The following is a 17341-nucleotide window of genomic DNA, read 5'->3' as shown; positions in this document are numbered from 1 at the left end:
TAGCTACCATCCAAAGGTATCTAAAGCGGTGTTGTACTCACATTTTGAAAACCTCACCAGCCATAGTGTCTCTTCCAAAGATGCCAAAATGAACCTTTTTAAAAATACGATCAGCGTAATTAACTTTTAATTTTCATTTCCAAGCTGACTTCCGGGCTCTCCTCCTGTGGGAGTAGGCGTGGTTGTTGCCTTTCCCCGGGTCCGCAAAGTCCCCTGGGAGGTATCTTTCATTGTTCCCATGAATCAGTGGGGAATGCTGTACTGCCGAAATCTCGTGAGATTTCGGCGTCACGTGACTCCGGTCTTTGTTCTCTTGATGTTTACTTCGCCATCACAACAGGGCGGGAACTTCCGAGGACGCCGCCCGTCTTGATGGCAATCAGAATCTTTTACAGCGCTGCTCACTGCTATCAATGAGCATGCGCGGGATGGAGCGGTGGGTGCTGGGAGCACAGCGTCATCGCATCCAGGAAGGAAATGCTTGTGGGCTTCAAACGCCCACAGTGAAAATGGAAACCGCCGGACTGCATTTTTAAAAGTTATCCTTACAACTGAAATCGTCATGCCGGGGGTTAAAAAGACGCCGATCGTGACTACAAAGACACCTAAGGAATCGCCCACCAGTGACACAGGTAGAAAAAAAAAATCGGCAGCGGAATCCCGCTTAAGCATCATAACATAATCAACTTGATCAGTGTTAATTCAGTTTCATCTGCAGTTCACTTAGCATAAATGCTCAATTCCTAAAAGACTCCATGGCAGCCTACGTGTGGGTTAACACGGCCTCCTCTCCAATGCTATAGCACTCCCATAAATTTGAGCTCACCGCTAGAGCCTGCGTTCCTTTTTTGTCCTCCTCATTGGACCTACAAACAATTCACTTACGTTTACGGACATCCAATCAATCGAGGTTGATGCCGGGCACACCCTCTAACAGTGTCAAGATAGCCCAGGGCCCAGCCTTGGGCGGGTGCGTGGCTCCAGGCCTCTGTGTCCAGTGGTGGGGACGGCCTCTCTATGCCCAGGTATGGTGGATCGACTGTCAGGTCTGAAGGTTTCTCCATGGCAGCAAGTTTTTGTTTGTTTGCCTGTGTCTCCCCTTGTGTGCCTTATCCTTCCCTTCTCCCCCTTCTTTCCACTCTATGGCGCCTGGAACACAGGCTCCCTTCTGGGTCGTGGCTCCGACGAGGTTCTGTGCATGCGCGATCCTCGGACGAAGCTGAGGCTTGGTTTTGCGCATTGCGCCGTACGCCCTAGGTCCCAGCGGCCAGGCAGATGCGCTAATATGGCGGTGACATCATTACGGCTGGGATATTTAAATCCCTGTGAGCCCCTGTCATACTGGTGATCACTGTGGGCACCTTGCGACAGCTCCTCCATGTACCAGGTTCCCAGGTTGACGTAAGCTCTGGCCTGGGGTTATGGTGTAGGGTGAGGGGGGGGGGACAGAAATGGCTCTTAAAGGGCAAGCTGCATGCTATTTATTCTCCTTCTGCCAGGACGTGCGTGCGTTCCTACAAGGCTGCATTATCGTCACTTAATCATCACCCAAAGTGCCATGGACAAGTCACCGACTTGGTGTGGCCAGCCCTCATGCTCTAGGTATGTCTAATGTGAGGGGGAGGGGCAGGTCCCCGTTGGTATGGACATATCCCCTAACGAAATGTTAGGATCATCGGATCACCAGTTTATTGTCCAAGACAACAGGGACCTTGCCAGGTCGCAACGTCAACCTTCCTAGTATAGGTCCAGATGTGACTCTCAGTCTAGGACCCATCAGCAGAGGAGATGTTTCCATTCCTCCTCCAGACACCGCACCCACAGCCATGACAGCTGCTCTGATTGCAGAGCCTGCTAGGGAAGTAGAACACGAGTCCTGGAGGGCAAATCACTGTGTGATCCATGTTATGTCCGGGCGGTTGGGGAGAAAGAGACGGAAAACCAACAGATAGAGTCTCTTGTTAAGCGTGTGGTGCAGCAATCCCTAAAGGAGTGGGGTACAACCCGCAAGCGGAGCCAGTCAACCACTATCTGGCTCCCTGGCTGATGAGGCCAAGGAGGATCCGGCCCATTCCAGCCTTATAATGCCTCCCCTGGCTCTTCACAGCGAGTTGGAGGGAGATGAACTTGTCAGTGCCTTCGACTTCACCCTGGTCTCCCCACTAATTAAGGCGGTAAAAGAGGCCCTTAAGTAAGAAGATCCTTCCACTCCTCCGGCTAAGCAAAGGAAGTTCTTTAAGCACCTGTGAAAGGAATGTTCCAATTTTCCATCCCTTTCTGAATTGAAGGATATCTTTGATTGGAGTGGAGCAAGGTAGATACGAAGACTTCTATGTCAAGCAAAACTTCCAGATTATACACCAAGGCTTGCAAACCTGCCTTGGCCCTCGCAGCCATGTCCAAGGCTATGGAAGCCAGGACAGAGAATGTGGCCTCTGTACTCAGAGGCTTCTCAGAAGAACTGACCAGGGGTTCGGCAGTGCAGGAATTTAATCTGGCAACGGCCTTCCTAGGGGAGGCTTTGATCGATCTTATCTGCCTGCTGGCGTGGACTATGCTATCCTCGGTCACGGCTAAGTGTGCCTTATGGTTGTGCCCTTGGCTCGCTGATACAGCATCTAAGCAAGCCTGGTGTAGGATTCCCTTTGAAGGGCCCTCATTGTTTGGTAACAGGCTGGATAGCTCTATAGCCAGAGCCATGGGTGGGAATTCAGGCTTCCTACCCCAGGATAGGCGTCTGTCTGTTCAGGAAAAGCCCCAGCGCAGAAGACGCAGTACTGAGCATTCAAGGGAAGCATGCTCTTAAAGGCCCAGCCAGGATTTCAGAAGAAATTGGAGCAGAGGTCAGACATCCTTCCAAAAATCTGCTAAAAGCCAGGCATCCAGTGGATGAGAGCCAGCTAAGTCGTTTTGAGATTGGGCCTGCCCAGGCGCGTCAGGTGGGGGTGTGTCTGCTTCTCTTCAGGCACGTCTGGGTGGCCTCAATCTCGGATTACTAGACCATCAAGACGGTCTCCACAGGCCACACATGGTCCTTTGTCAGTACTCCTCCCGCAGATTTATTTTCACCCAGCTACCACGGTCAGAAGAATAAACACAGGTGTTACTGTCCTACATGGATTCACTGATAGTACAGGGAGCCACGGTGCCTGTCCCAAAAGACGAAGTGTTTCATGGGGTATACTCCCATTTCTGCAAAAGAAAAACTGTTCACGGCACCCCGTGATAGACCAAACTTAACTAAACAAGTTTAAAATATCCGAGAGAATCAAAATGGAGACTCTGTTCACCATCCAACAAGCAGTGCAACCAGGCTATTGGCTAATCTTAATCGATTTGAAAGATGCCTATTTTCATCTGCCTGTGGCAAAAGAGTTCTACAAATACCTCCGGTTCAGTGTCGGGCAAGAGCATCTACAGTTCCTTTCCCTCTATTTCAGTCTGACAACCTCACCTCCCGAGTCTTTTTGAAAGTTCTTCTGGCCATGGTGGCCCTCATCAGAACAAAAGGGATACGCTTGTACCACTATCTCGACAACCTCCTGTTACTGTCCCAGGACAAGGAGCGGCTGTTTATCCACAGGGACCAGGTTATCTCCACACTGTCTGAATTTGGGTTGTTCCTAAACTTGGGAAAAAGCCACCTGGAACCAGCCCAGCATCTGGTATATTTAGGGGCCCAGTGCGACATGGTGGAAAGCCACTCTATCCCACTGGAAAAGATCCCAGTCATCTTAGGGAAAATCTCATGGGCTCTGAGCGCCTCATGCCTAAAGCCCTCACAATGCCTAAAAATTATCGTCACGATAGTCTATATGACCCCCATGGTCAAATGATCTCTGTGGAGGTAACACCCTTTTTTTAGATAGGAATCTTTCATCAATGGAATTTGGGGGACATCAATCAGTCCATTCACATATCCTCAGTGATGAGGAACAGCCTGTTCTGGTGGCTCCCTTGCTCACCTGCCACTCTATTGCCCCTGTCTCATGAGTCACGGTCGATGCCAGCATCCTGGAACAACAGGCAGCCTGGTGTGCCCATCAATCTTTCAGTCATCTCCTCAAAGGCGAGTCAGTTCTACTGAAAATGGACACCACAGCGGACTCCTATGTGAAGAGGCATGGGGCACCCCGGAGCTCCACCCTGCTCCAAGAAGTCGAGTCCATCTTATACTGGGCTCAGTAAAGCCTGGCCAATATTTCAGTGATCTTCGTCCCCGGAGTTCAGAACATCCAAGCGGACTTCCTGTCTCGCACACAGTTAGACAACGACTGGTCCCTTCATGTGCAGAAGCTCAAATGAATTCTGTCCTTGGGAGTCAATCCCAAAGTAGACCTATTTGCACCCCCCTGCAACTTCAAAATCAAGAATTAGTACACTCGGGGCCTGTCAGGGCTGGCTTAGCCCTTTCTCCTCTGGACTGGCCGCTCAGCTGTCGGCTAATTGGCAGCTCTCTTCTCTTTCCACAGTTACCAGCTGTTCCCGATGATGCTCGTCTGACCTGACTATTTAAAGCCTTCCTGCTCACTTTTTCATTTGCCTTCGCGTTGGTCACATCACAGGTAACCATCTTCTGCTGTTTGTTTCAAGACTGGCTTGCTAACATCCCACCTGGCTTCTTATCCTGCTTGCGGTTGCTCTCCTTGGATCCCTGACTTCCAGCCTGGCTGACTACCCGATCTGGCTTCAGGACTCTGGCTATGCTTGACTACGCTTTTTTCTATTTACCTTTTATTTTTATTAATAAACAAGTGTGATTTGATTGTACTTCTTTCTCAGTCTGTTTCATGGTTTCTGACAGGGCCGCTGCAGCCAGGCCTTCGGAGTAGATGCTCTGTTGGATCAGTGGAACTTCAACAGGGTATATGCCTTTCCCCTGATCCCGTTCATCTTCAAGTTTCAAGTTTCTTCAGAGACAGAGAAGTGGTCGAAGTGGTGGTCATAGCACCTTAATGGCCGAACTGGCCATGGTTTCCCCTCCTGATCCAGCTCAGCTTCCAGGACACGGCACTTCTCCCTTCCAGGCCGGACCTTCTCTCTCAGGGGGCAGTCCTGCACCCTTGCACCAATAAGGTTTATGGGAGAATATGTGGCAAGTTCGTTGGATTCTCATCCTCTATGGGTAGATCGTTCAGAGATCCAGGAGATCAGGATATCCTGAGTTTCCTCCAATCCAGCCTAGATCTGTCTCTATCCATCAGCTCCCTAACGGTCCAAGTCTTGGCCTTGACGGCCTTCTCTGGAGTATCATGGGCCTTTCAGCCTCTAATCCAGCATTTCTTACATGGGGCTCAGGCCCCAAAGAAGACCAAGATTCCCCAAATGGGATCTTCCCCTTGTTCTTGACTCACTGTCTGACTCCAGTACCTCAGGATCAGCTTTGCTCTCTGTTAAGGACCTTTCTGCAAAAGTTGCCTTCCTAGTTGCCATCACTTTAGCCAAAAGGGTTTCTGAGATCGGGTCCTTGGGTCATGAAGGTCCTCATCCCTATGCTCGGCTCAAACCCGAAAGTAACCTCGGTGTTCCATGAATGCGGAGAAATTGTCCTACCTACATTTGAGGCCCAGGGGTCCACCAAAGCTCATCCTCTGTATGTAGGTGAAGTACTGAGGGAATACCTACAAGTTACTTCCTTCTTTAGATGCTCCAACTACCTGTTTATCTTGCACTCTGGCAGTAATAAAGGGAAGCGAGCTTCGACCAGAACGATTGCGGCCTGGATTGTCCAGTCCATACAGTAGGCTTATAGGGCTAAGGGTTTGGCTCCTCCAGAGGCAGTGACAGCACATTCCACTAGGGGTATGGCGGCTTCATGGGCAGCAGCCCGGCATGTGGCTCCAGACGTCATCTGCAAAGTGGCCTCATGGGCCTCCATTAATACCTTTATGTCACATTACGTCAGAGCCTGCTTCTCTATCTTCTGTGAACTTTGGTTTAAGAATCCTGTCGGTTGATGGGTTATATTACATTTTCTTTGTTCAGCATACCCACCCGTGTGGATTGGCTAGTTATTTAACACATGTAGGCTGCCATGGAGTCTGTCAGGAAAAGGAAAATTTATTATCAAATACTTACCATAATTTTCCTTTATTGATGGACTCCATGGAAGGGGGAGGTCCCACCCATTGGTCAAGAGTTGGCTAGTACGCAGTGTCTAGCAGTGAGCTCAAATTTATGGGAGTGAGGTCCTATAGAATTGGCAAGGAGGCTGGGTTAATCCACATGTAAGCTGCCATGGAGTCCACCAGGAAAGGAAAATTACGGTATTTGATAATCCATTTTTGTGGATGTTTAAAAATGTTAAACATCTTAACAGGAATAAATAGAATTTACATATTTAACTCAGGCAGTCCTCAATTTTAGGAATGCTCTGCTTTATTTGGTCCCAACTTTAAAATATTTTTTAAAAGTAAATTTAAAACCTAACTACTTCTAGCTTTTTAAGATATTTGAACAATGAGGACTTTGTACTGTTGGCCTGTGTGTCATGCTGGTATTTCGGATATCTAATATCTTTTAATGGTTCTGTATTTTCCTTTCTTGATTTAATAAAAACTATTGAACAAAAAACAAACTAAATAAACCTACTTCATTCCTATCCATCTATTTGTGGCTACGTACGCTCTTTTTTTTTTTTTTTGAAGTGTGATCCAACTAGAGTGATGGAATCAGAAACGAACTAAAAAGCCATAACTTCCCCTTCCAACCGAGTTAGATTCCATCATATTCGATCAAAATGAGTTGATTATCAATGGTTGAAGACTATCAATCATTTTGAATCATTTGGCAGCACTGACACAATTTGGTCATAAATTTTATTGTATGTCAGTTCTTCGGATTATGAGGTTGCATGGTGGAAACAAGGATATAATCATTAATTTACAATTGTATCTTCTAACTATTGATCAAAATCTACTTTCCTGTGTGTGGCATATCAAACAATTGTGTTTTCAACTATCAGTCAATGATTCCTATTGGGAGAGATTGTTCTGAAAATAAATTGATCTTTTATCAAAGCATGCATGGCCACCATTACTCTCATTCCTTGACTGCTGAGTACCCAACTTCCACCATCTCCTTTATCAAATGTATGTAGTGTTTCTGCATCGCTTACATTCTAAAGGTCATTCTAGAATGGCCCTCCTCTCTGGCAGTGTGCTGACAATGATGCCAACACTAATAATTATCTGTAACGCAGCTTGCAATAACTGAGCAATGGAATTCGACAAAAATTGCCATTTACTATGTAGGAAATCCCAGGTGACTGCAAACATTAATGACTGTAAATGTCAAGTGTTGGTTCTACACACATAACGTAACATCACTAATTGCATTAGCAGTATATATTATTGCACTGATAGTATAGTAAAACTCTGCAGCATCAAAAAAATTTCTGTGCCAAAGTGAAATGTGCAGGTCATGAAAAAGGTATTCCCTGGAAAAATAAGCAGGATTCAGTTCGAGTGAGAGTATTCTTCCAGTACTAGGCAATGTTTTAGTCTTTCTGACCTGATAAGGATAAACTCCCTTGCGGTTATTATTGCATCACATCACTTTGTTATATATGTGTATAAAACGGCAGACAATAAATAAACTCCTATTACTGCTACTGGGTCATAAAACTTGCTGCTCAAGACAGTTGCTTCAAGCTTATTTCACGATACCTACACAGAGGGAAATATAGAGCTGCTATTGCTAAACTCTGCTGCTAAAAATGCTAGCTAACTGGCTGTAATGCTAATCCAGTGGCTTTCATTCTTTAACTTCCTAATCTGGAACAAGTATGCAGATCAAGAGTTCTAACTTTACTCTGGTCACAGCGTTCATAAATATATGCAATAATGATTACGCTATCAGCCAGATATAAGTTAGCACGCAGATTTGGCAACAATCATCATCTCATGTCTGTGGGTACTTTTAACCATTATTAGAAATTACCGGTTTGGTACAAAGAGACTGGTAAATATTTAAAATTTCAGCATGAAAAATGCTTATTTTTTACTATAGTTATAATTGCATATACTATTTTTAATGTATTATTTCTATTTCTATTAAAGCGGAGGTCCACCCTAATTAACAGTCCTAAGTCTATGTGATCCCCCCTTCCCTAATCGCTAGGTAACCCCCTTACCTTTCTGCTGTCTTCTTCTGTTTTCTTCTTCTTTCAAATTTTCTGCCTCTGGAGATTCAGGAAAGGGGCGGAGCCGCTGCGGAAATGGGCGGGGCTTCAGTGGCAGGTCACTTCTTCCTGTCGGCCGCAGGGGCTCCTGGGATCGTTGTTTTTATTTCCCAGGAGTCTGTGCAGCGCCCAGGCTTGTTGTGTGCGCTCGAGCGGATTGATCTGCGCATGCGATCGCATGATGGGAGTTCAGGAGGACTGTGCCCCGGAAGACAATGCCTGTGGGCTTCACATGCCCACAGGCAAAATGGAAAACGCCTGGAGACGTTTTCCTAATAAGTTTTGAAGAAAGAAAAACGGCTGCAAGAGACTCGGACAGCACTTAGAAGTAAGTAAAGTATTTAGAATACTTAATTTTACACATTATTGCGGGGAAAAAAAAAAAACGGCGGTGGAACCCCTCTTTAATAATCTTATAGTGTCTTACAGACTTCAATACATTCAATATAGATTTATATAAAATATGTTGCCACAAAATATAATTACACGCAGCTTCCCAAAACACAAATTCTTACATGTTCTCTGCAAAGTCTTCCTTGACACGGGTAACATGAAACCAATTACGTTGTTATTTAGTATTTAAAAATAAAGCCGTTTGTATAGGGTGCGGAAATTCCTCTGCCCGAGGGGACTCACCTTGAATCCTGAGCAAGTCTCTCCAGAGTGTGGATAAGAAGATCTCCATCATTCTTTAGACTGTGTAAATGTTTCTCGTTTGATGTTATCTAGGGTGGAAAGAAGTCAGAATGAAGGCTTTTTTTTTTTTTTAAGAAACACATGTGGGAACAGACACAACAAGAGGCTGATAGTAAAGCATGCTGGGATCCTACAACACTGTGCAACATTACATCGATCAGCACTGAGCGAGCTACCATTATTAAAATCTGAGTAAAACTAGTATTGTCTGTAAAGCTAATGTTAAACACCAGTTGAAGAATGGTCTCCTTTTCCCAATGAGTAAGATGTGGCAAGGGAAATACAGCTCACACTCCAAAACTATACATCACTATACAAATAAAATAAACAAAACAAATAAATCACCTTGGACCTGACCTCTGGTACTTCCAGGAGGCAAAATTGATGCCACAATGTATCCCAGCAGAAGAATGCACTTCAGCCCATTGCTACAGTGACATCAACTGTGCCTCCTGGAAACATCGGAGGCTTTTTATTTTGGGTGTATGGTTTGTTTCCAAATGCCTTCCTAAAGCCTTTTGTGTTGGAGGAGTGTACCAAAAAAGCAGATCTGTTTGAAATGCAAAGTCCCTCAGAGCCAGCCATACATGGTTCGAATCTGGCCAAGATTCGAACCGTTAATGAGCAGGCTGAATGTATCAACATGATCGATTAATTCTTTTGATTATCGCTAGTGATAATAACTGTCTTCTCCCACTCACTGGGAGAAGGCAATTGCTCATTCCCCTGTCAGCACTGTCTGTGTTGATGGGGGAATTGTACAAATTACCGCATATGGCCTGCATTAAGGGTGTATGTAAACCCAAAATCTATTTTTCTATACCTGGTATCATTCCTCACTGTATACAGTTTTCTAAGCAAATTATTATTTATGAATCTGTTCTCAATTAGTATAAACTTTGTCAGCCTACCACTCACACTCCTTCAGGTGGGACATTGAGCTTCGCATCAGGTCTGGCAGAGTCTTGCACAGACCTGATGGGCAGCCAAACAGTCAACAAAGGTGGGAGTGGTAGGCTGACAACACTGACAACACTGCTGTTAAAGAGGAAGTAAGCCCTGATTTTTTTTTAAACAGTAGTGACATTTACAAAAAATTTATAAAATCTTGTACTTGATGCTTACGTGAACCAGACACGATACAAATGTTTCCAATTATCTTTTTTTTAATTTTGGATAGAATAAGGGGAGGGTTATAACACCTGTCAGTTTTTTTTTGTCGTCTGTGTCCCATTGAGGACATCTACCTTCACTTCCTATACCATAGCCAAAACAGGAAGTGGTAGGAGATCCCCGGAAATAAAGGGCCCCCCAGGTCACCAGAACTAGTGTCCTGATGGTAAGATTTCCCCTATGTTTCTGTTCTGGGGACAACCCAAAATTTGGGATTTTAATTTACTTTCACTTTTGATGGTAACGGTAAAGAGGACAAATAGAGAGGGTGAATCTCCTTAACAGGGGCAGAGGTAGCAATAAAAACATGACAGATGTTAAAATCCATCTCCACTCTATCCAAAACTAAAAAAGTTTTGCCTTAAGCTATACTTTAACATTTTAAAAAATACATCTCTAACGCAAATTTGCCTGTATATTAATTTTCATCAACATTAATCACACTGTGCTATAGGACTAAGATTAGAAACGATAAGTACAAGTATACAGGTATATTAGGTGTACTGGTACACAGTGATATTCCACATTACAATGGCAACAAACCATCTATTCCACATCACTGTAAAACTGTCAAGAGAGACCGTCTGGCTTTCACCAATGCATTAATAAATCCAGTCTGATAGTTCCTGTACACATGCCATGTATAAAATCTTGGCAATATCCTCCAGCAGATATAGAAAATCACAGGCCATCTAGTTAAAGGTTACATAGGAGAAATATGTTGGGAACATTGTGTGAATGTGGTTCTTCTTTGCTCAGAGGGAATTGTTGGCCTTTGTTTGGATGTAAATGATGCACTGATCACTGATTAATGCTTCGTCTGATACAGTATCTTACAGTGAATCATCAGATTTATTCAGAAGTAAATGCCAAATGGCACATTCCATCTTTCTTAATGTCTATTACTGCCACCTGACCTTTCACAGAAGCGTTTCTCTAGTTCCAGTAAGAACAGAATTTAGCATACTATCGATTTTCCTTTATTTTTTTGTAAAATGATTATTTACTCTTCACAAATTATTGCCATTAATAGACCATGAAACTCTTAATATACAGCAACTAAATAGTCCAACATGGGGTGATTTTACAGTTTATGTGAATGATAACAACATAAAACGTTGAAATATCTCTAACTTGCATCCATTACCAACAATCAGTGTTTTGTTATTCAATAGTTTTTGTAACGTGTTCACATTTTCTAAGACTACCCTATATATATACACCCCTCACATTTTTGTAAATATTATATTATATCTTTTCATGTGACAACACTGAAGAAATTACACTTTGCTACAATGTAAAGTAATGAGTGTACAGCTTGTATAAGAGTGTAAATTTGCTGTCCCCTCAAAATAACTCAACACACAGCCATTCATTTCTAAACCACTGGCAATAAAAGTGAGTACACCCCTAAGTGAAATTGTCCATATTGGGCCCAATTAGCCATTTTTGCTCCCCGATGTCAAGTGACTCGTTAGCACTACAAGGTCTCAGGTGTGAATGGGGAGCAGGTGTGTTGAATTTGGTGTAATTGCTCTCACTCTCTCATACTGATCACTGGAGGTTCAACATGGCCCCTCATGGCAAAGAACTCTGAGGATCTAAAAAAGGGAATTGTTGCTCTACATCAGTGATTCTCAACCAGGGTTCCTCCAGAGGTTGCTAGGGGTTCCTTCAGCATTGGGCCATTTCTGCCTCTCGGATAAGTTCCCACCAACACCATTGATCTTTTCAGCTATTTGTAAGGGGGTAATTCTTCCCAATGATCACAAGTATAAGGACCATTCTTCCTACTGACCATCACACTAATATATCATGAGTTGTAGATTTCTCATATTTAGCAGGGGTTCCCAGAGACTGGAGAACTACAGTGGTGTGAAAAAGTGTTTGCCCCCTTCGTCATTTCCTGTTCCTTTGCATGTTTGTCACACTTAAGTGTTTCGGAACATCAAACCAATTTAAACAATAGTCAAGGACAACACAAGTAAACACAAAATGCAATTTGTAAATGAAGGTGTTTATTATTAAAGGTGAAAAAAAATCCAAACCATCATGGCCCTGTGTGAAAAAGTGATTGCCCCCTAAACCTAATAACTGGTTGGGCCACCCTTAGCAGCAACAACTGCAACCAAGCGTTTGCGATAACGTGCAATGAGGCTTTTATAGCGTCCTGGAGGAATTTTGGCCCACTCATCTTTGCAGAATTGTCCTAATTCAGTTACATTAGAGGGTTTCCGAGCATGAACGGCCTTTTTAAGGTCATACCACAACATCTCAATAGGATTCAGGTCAGGACTTTGGCTAGGCCACTCCAAAGTCTTCATTTTGTTTTTCTTCAGCCATTCGGTGGTGGACTTGCTGGTGTGTTTAGGATCATTGTCCTGCTGCAGAACCCAAGTTCGTTTCAGCTTGAGTACACGAACAGATGGTCGGACATTCTCCTTCAGGATCTCTTGGTAGACACCATAATTCATAGTTCCTTTTATCACGGCAAGTCTTCCAGGTCCTGAAGCAACAAAACAGCCCCAGACCATCACACTACCACCACCATATTTTACTGTTGGTATAATGTTTTTTTTATGAAATGCAGTGTTCCTTCTACGCCAGATATACTTGGACACACACCTTCCAAAGAGTTCCACTTTTGTCTCATCGGTCCACAGAATGTTGTCCCAAAAGTCTTGGGGATCATCAAGATGTGTTGTGGAGAAATTGAGACAAGCTTTGATGTTCTTTTTGCTCAGCAGTGGTTTTCTCCTTGGAACTCTGCCATGCAGGCCATTTTTGCCCAGTCTTTTCCTGATGGTGGAGGCATGAACGCTGACCTTAACTGAGGCAAGTGAGGCCTGCAGTTCCTTGGACCTTGTTGTGGGGTCTTTTGTGACCTCTTGGATGAGTCGTTGCTGCGCTCTTGGGGTAATTTTGGGCGGCCGGCCACTCCTGGGAAGGTTCACCACTGTTCCATGTCTTCGCCATTTGTGGATAATGGCTCTCACTGTAGTTCGCTGGATTCCCAAAGCTTTGGAAATGGCTTTATAACCCTTTCCAGACTGATAGATCTCAATTACTTTCTTTCTCAATTGTTCCTGAATTTCTTTGGGTCTCGGCATGATGTGTAGCTTTTAAGGATCTTCTGGTGGACCTTACCGTGTCAAGCAGCTCCTATTTAAGTGATGCCTTGATTGTGAACAGGTGTGGCAATAATCAGGCCTGGGTGTGGCTAGAGAAATTGAACTCAGGTGTGGACAACCACAGTTATAGTATGTTTTAACAAGGGGGGGCAATCACTTTTTCACACAGGGCCATGATGGTTTGGATTTTTTTTCACCTTTAATAATAAACACCTTCATTTACAAATTGCATTTTGTGTTTACTTGTGTTGTCCTTGACTATTGTTTAAATTGGTTTGATGTTCCGAAACACTTAAGTGTGACAAACATGCAAAGGAACAGGAAATGAGGAAGGGGGCAAACACTTTTTCACACCACTGTATTTCAAGGGTTCCTCTGTGTTGAAATGGTTGAGAAAGGCTGCTCTACATAAAGATGGCTTAGGCTATAAGAAGATTGCCTAAAACTGAGCTGCAGCACAGTGGCCAAGACCATACAGAAGTTCAACAGAACAGGTTTCACTCAGAACAGGCCTTGCCATGGTCGACCAAAGAAGTTGAGTGCACGTGCTCAGCGTCATATCCAGAGGTTGTCTTTTTAGAAATAGACATATGAGTGCTGCCAGCATTGCTGCAGAAGTTGAAGGGGTGGGGGGCCGGCCTGTCAGTGCTCAGACCATACGCTGCACACTGCATCATATTGGTCTGCATGACTGACATCCCAGAAGGAAGATGATGCACAATAAAGCCCACAGTTTGCTGAAAACATGCAGACTAAGGACATGGATTACTGGAACCATGTCCTGTGATCTGATGAAACCAAGATAAACGTATTTGGTTCAGATGGTGTCAAGCGTGTGTGGCGGCAACCAGGTGAGCAGTACAAAGACAAGTGTGTCTTGCCTACATTCAAGCATGGTGGTGGGAGGGTCATGGTCTGGGGCTGCATGAGTACTGCTGGCACTAGGGTGCTACAGTTCATTGAGGGAACCATGAATGGCAGCATGCACTGTGACATACGGAAGCAGAGCATGATCCCCTCCCTTTGGAGACTGAGCCGCAGGGCAGTAATCCAAAAGGATACCCCAAACACACCACCAAGATGACCACTGCCTTGCTAAAGAAGCTGAGGGTAAAGGTGATGGACTGGCCAAGCATATCTCCAGACCTAAACCCTATTGAGCATCTGTGGGGCATCCTCAAATGGAAGGTGGAGGAGCGCAAGGTCTCTTACATCCACCAGTTCCCTGATGTCGTCACGAAGGCGTGGAAGAGGACTCCTGAGGCAACCTGTAAAGCTCTGGTGAACTCCATGCCCAAGAGGGTTAAGGCAGTGCTGGAAAATAACGGTGGCCACACAAAATATTTACACTTTGGGCTAAATTTGGATATTTTCACTTAGGGGTGTACTCACTTTTGTTGCCAGCAGTTTAGACATTAATGGCTGTGGGTTTAGTTATTTTGAGGGGACAGCAAACACACTGTTATACAAGCTGTAAACTCACTACTTTACATTGTAGCAAAGTGTAATTTCTTCAGTGTTGTCACATGAAATTAACCGGTTCCCGAGCAGCGCACGACGATGTACGTCGACAGAATGGCACGGGCAGGCATATTGGCGTACAGGTACGTCCAATCTTCAATGCCGCCCTGCCATCGGGAGCGTGCCACCGGCGGCGCGCTCCCGCGCTGGTCGGGACCCCCATGAGTCCGGTCGCAGGACCCGCGGACTCGATCGCCGCGGGCATACCCGCGATCGTCTCACGGGACGGCTGAATGGAGGAAATGTCGTGTAAACAGCATTTCTCCATTCTGCCTAGCAACTAGTGACACTGATCTCTGCTCCATGTGATTGGAGCAGAGATCAGTGTTCACCAAATGAAAGCCCAACCCCCCCACAGTTAGTAACACACCCCTAGGAACACTTAACCCCTACACTGCCACCCACTGGTTAACCCCTTCACTGCCAGTGTCATTTACACAGGAATCACTGCATTTATATAGCAGTGATTACTGTATAAATGACAATGGTCCCAAAAATGTGTCAAAAATGTCCGATGTGTCCCCCACAATGTCGCAGTCACAATAAAAATCGCTGATCGCCGCCATTACTAGTAAAAAAAATAATAATAAAAAATTATTAATAAAAATGCTATAAAACTATCCCTATTTTGTAAACGCTATAACTTTTGCGCAAACCAATCAATAATCGCTTATTGCGATTTTTTTTACCAAAAATATGTAGAAAAATACGTATCGGCCTAAACTGAGGGAAAAAAATGTTTTTTTATATATTTTTGGGGGATATTTATTATAACAAAAAGTAAAAAATAATGCGTTTTTTTCAAAATTGTCGCTCTATTTTTGTTTATAGCGCAAAAAATAAAAACCGCAGGGGTGATCAAATACCACCAAAAGAAAGCTCTATTTGTGGGAAAAAAAGGACGTTGATTTTGTTTGGGAGCCATGTCGCACGACCGCGCAATTGTCAGTTAAAGCGACGCAGTCCTGAATCGCAAAAAGTGGTCTGGTCTTTGACCAGCAAAATGGTCCGGTCTGTAAGTGGTTATATAATAAAATATTTTCAAAAATGTGCGGGGTGTACTCCTGTGAGATACTGTGTGTATGTATGTATGTATATATATATATATATATATATATATATATATATATATATACTGCAAAAAATGCAGAGTATATCTACAGTGCATTCCGTGGTGTACCTACTTTTGTGAGATACTGTATATCTTGAAAGTGACAAAGTACACCCCTCACATTTTTGTAAATATTTTATTATATCTTTTCACGTGAAAACACTGAAGAAATGACACTTTGCTACAATGTAAAGTAGTGAACCATTTAATTTCATTGTGGGCCACGACCGGTTACAAAACAATTTAACTGGCCCTCGCTCTTCAAAAGATTGAGCACCCCTGTCATAGATTGTTGGCTGACTCTGCACAATAGACCCATAATGTACCACCAACCTGTGACTGGTCCTTAGTGATCGTATGTCAATTAGTATAATACTCCTTACCATGTTTTTTCAGTGGGAGAATTTTAGTTTACAGTTCTCATAAGACACATCTAACTGTAATTTAAGATTTAAGCACTTCAGAAATTACTCGTACTAAAGCATTATTGGTAGTAATATTGGAAGTATACAAAAGGTCCACTTTAAAATCTGCATTCATATTCTACAATTCCTAGTTTTATAAAATGCACTTAATATTTTCAAACATATAACAACTTATGTGAATAATAGAAAAATGCAAATATGCACTAACAAACAGAAACCCTGCTAGGCAAACCTGTCTTTATAGTTAAAACCCTATCAAACCCAATACCAAAAATGTAATATTTTACAGCTTACCAACTATTAGATGTGGTGGTAGAATTAGTTTTCTTATTTTTTTGGCTTTTTTTCCATTCTGTTTTCATCTGCTGTATCAGAGTGACTTTGGATGAATGGGTACAGGGGCACACCTTTGGACAGATGTACTGGAAGATTTAGATACAAGCAGTTACAGCAAACGGTTTTTTTCTTTTGGGATAAAAGTTTTACATAAATGAAAAATATCTCATCATTGTAAGCACCTGTCAGTGGTGAATGGTTTGTTTTTCTGTAACTGATACATTCTGCCGGAGAGCCCGTTCTTTAAAAAAAACAGACCTACTGGCTGGATCACCAAATCTAACAATTGGTAAGCTCCAATATAATAAATGTTTGCTTTTGGGTTTATTGCTGCTTTAATACAGGGGATATCTTAGCAGACCTTCTTTTGAAAATACTAGCTGTCTGCCTCTGAATTTTCACTTATTGACCGAGTCCCAGCAGAGCGGCAAACCAACAACAACCCCCCCCCCCCCCCCCCGGCCAAACAGGCCTCAGGAGCTGCTTCCCGATTGTCCTGGGAAGAGAATCAGGAAGACAATAGCCAATATAAATTTGCTATTGTCACACAAGCCCATCCTTTTTTGAATCCAATTAGAGCCTCAGCCTCAAGTGCTTAAAGAAAAGAAAAACCTATTGAAATCTATGCATCCATTGCCACACATGTAGATTAGGGGGCCGGACACATGGATGGGGGGGGGTGGCACCTGTGCGCCCCCTATGGACAGGCCGTCACTGAGTCCTAGCCTTGGTCTGAGGACACAATCAGTTGTCCGCCACGGGAAGC

The 17341-nt window shown here is 43.8% G+C and overlaps 1 protein-coding gene across 2 annotated transcripts in view; it reads right to left on the bottom strand.

The window, feature by feature from the left end:
* Positions 1-17341, bottom strand: part of ULK4 (unc-51 like kinase 4) — a 951013-nt gene that overhangs the window by 28034 nt on the left and 905638 nt on the right. For both annotated transcript variants that reach the window (XM_077491567.1, XM_077491568.1), the window contains exon 36: positions 8819-8907. In XM_077491567.1, the coding sequence (XP_077347693.1) occupies positions 8819-8907 (89 nt within the window). The remainder of the gene's footprint in view (positions 1-8818; positions 8908-17341) is intronic.

This window comes from Lithobates pipiens, unplaced genomic scaffold (genome assembly GCF_037356315.1).
Source record: "Lithobates pipiens isolate NorthernLeopardFrog02 unplaced genomic scaffold, aLitPip1_a1.2 Scaffold_19, whole genome shotgun sequence".
In the NCBI taxonomy this organism is placed as follows: Eukaryota; Metazoa; Chordata; class Amphibia; order Anura; family Ranidae; genus Lithobates; species Lithobates pipiens.
The sequence above is the reverse complement of the archived record's forward strand: the minus strand, read 5'-3'. Positions and strand labels throughout refer to the sequence as shown.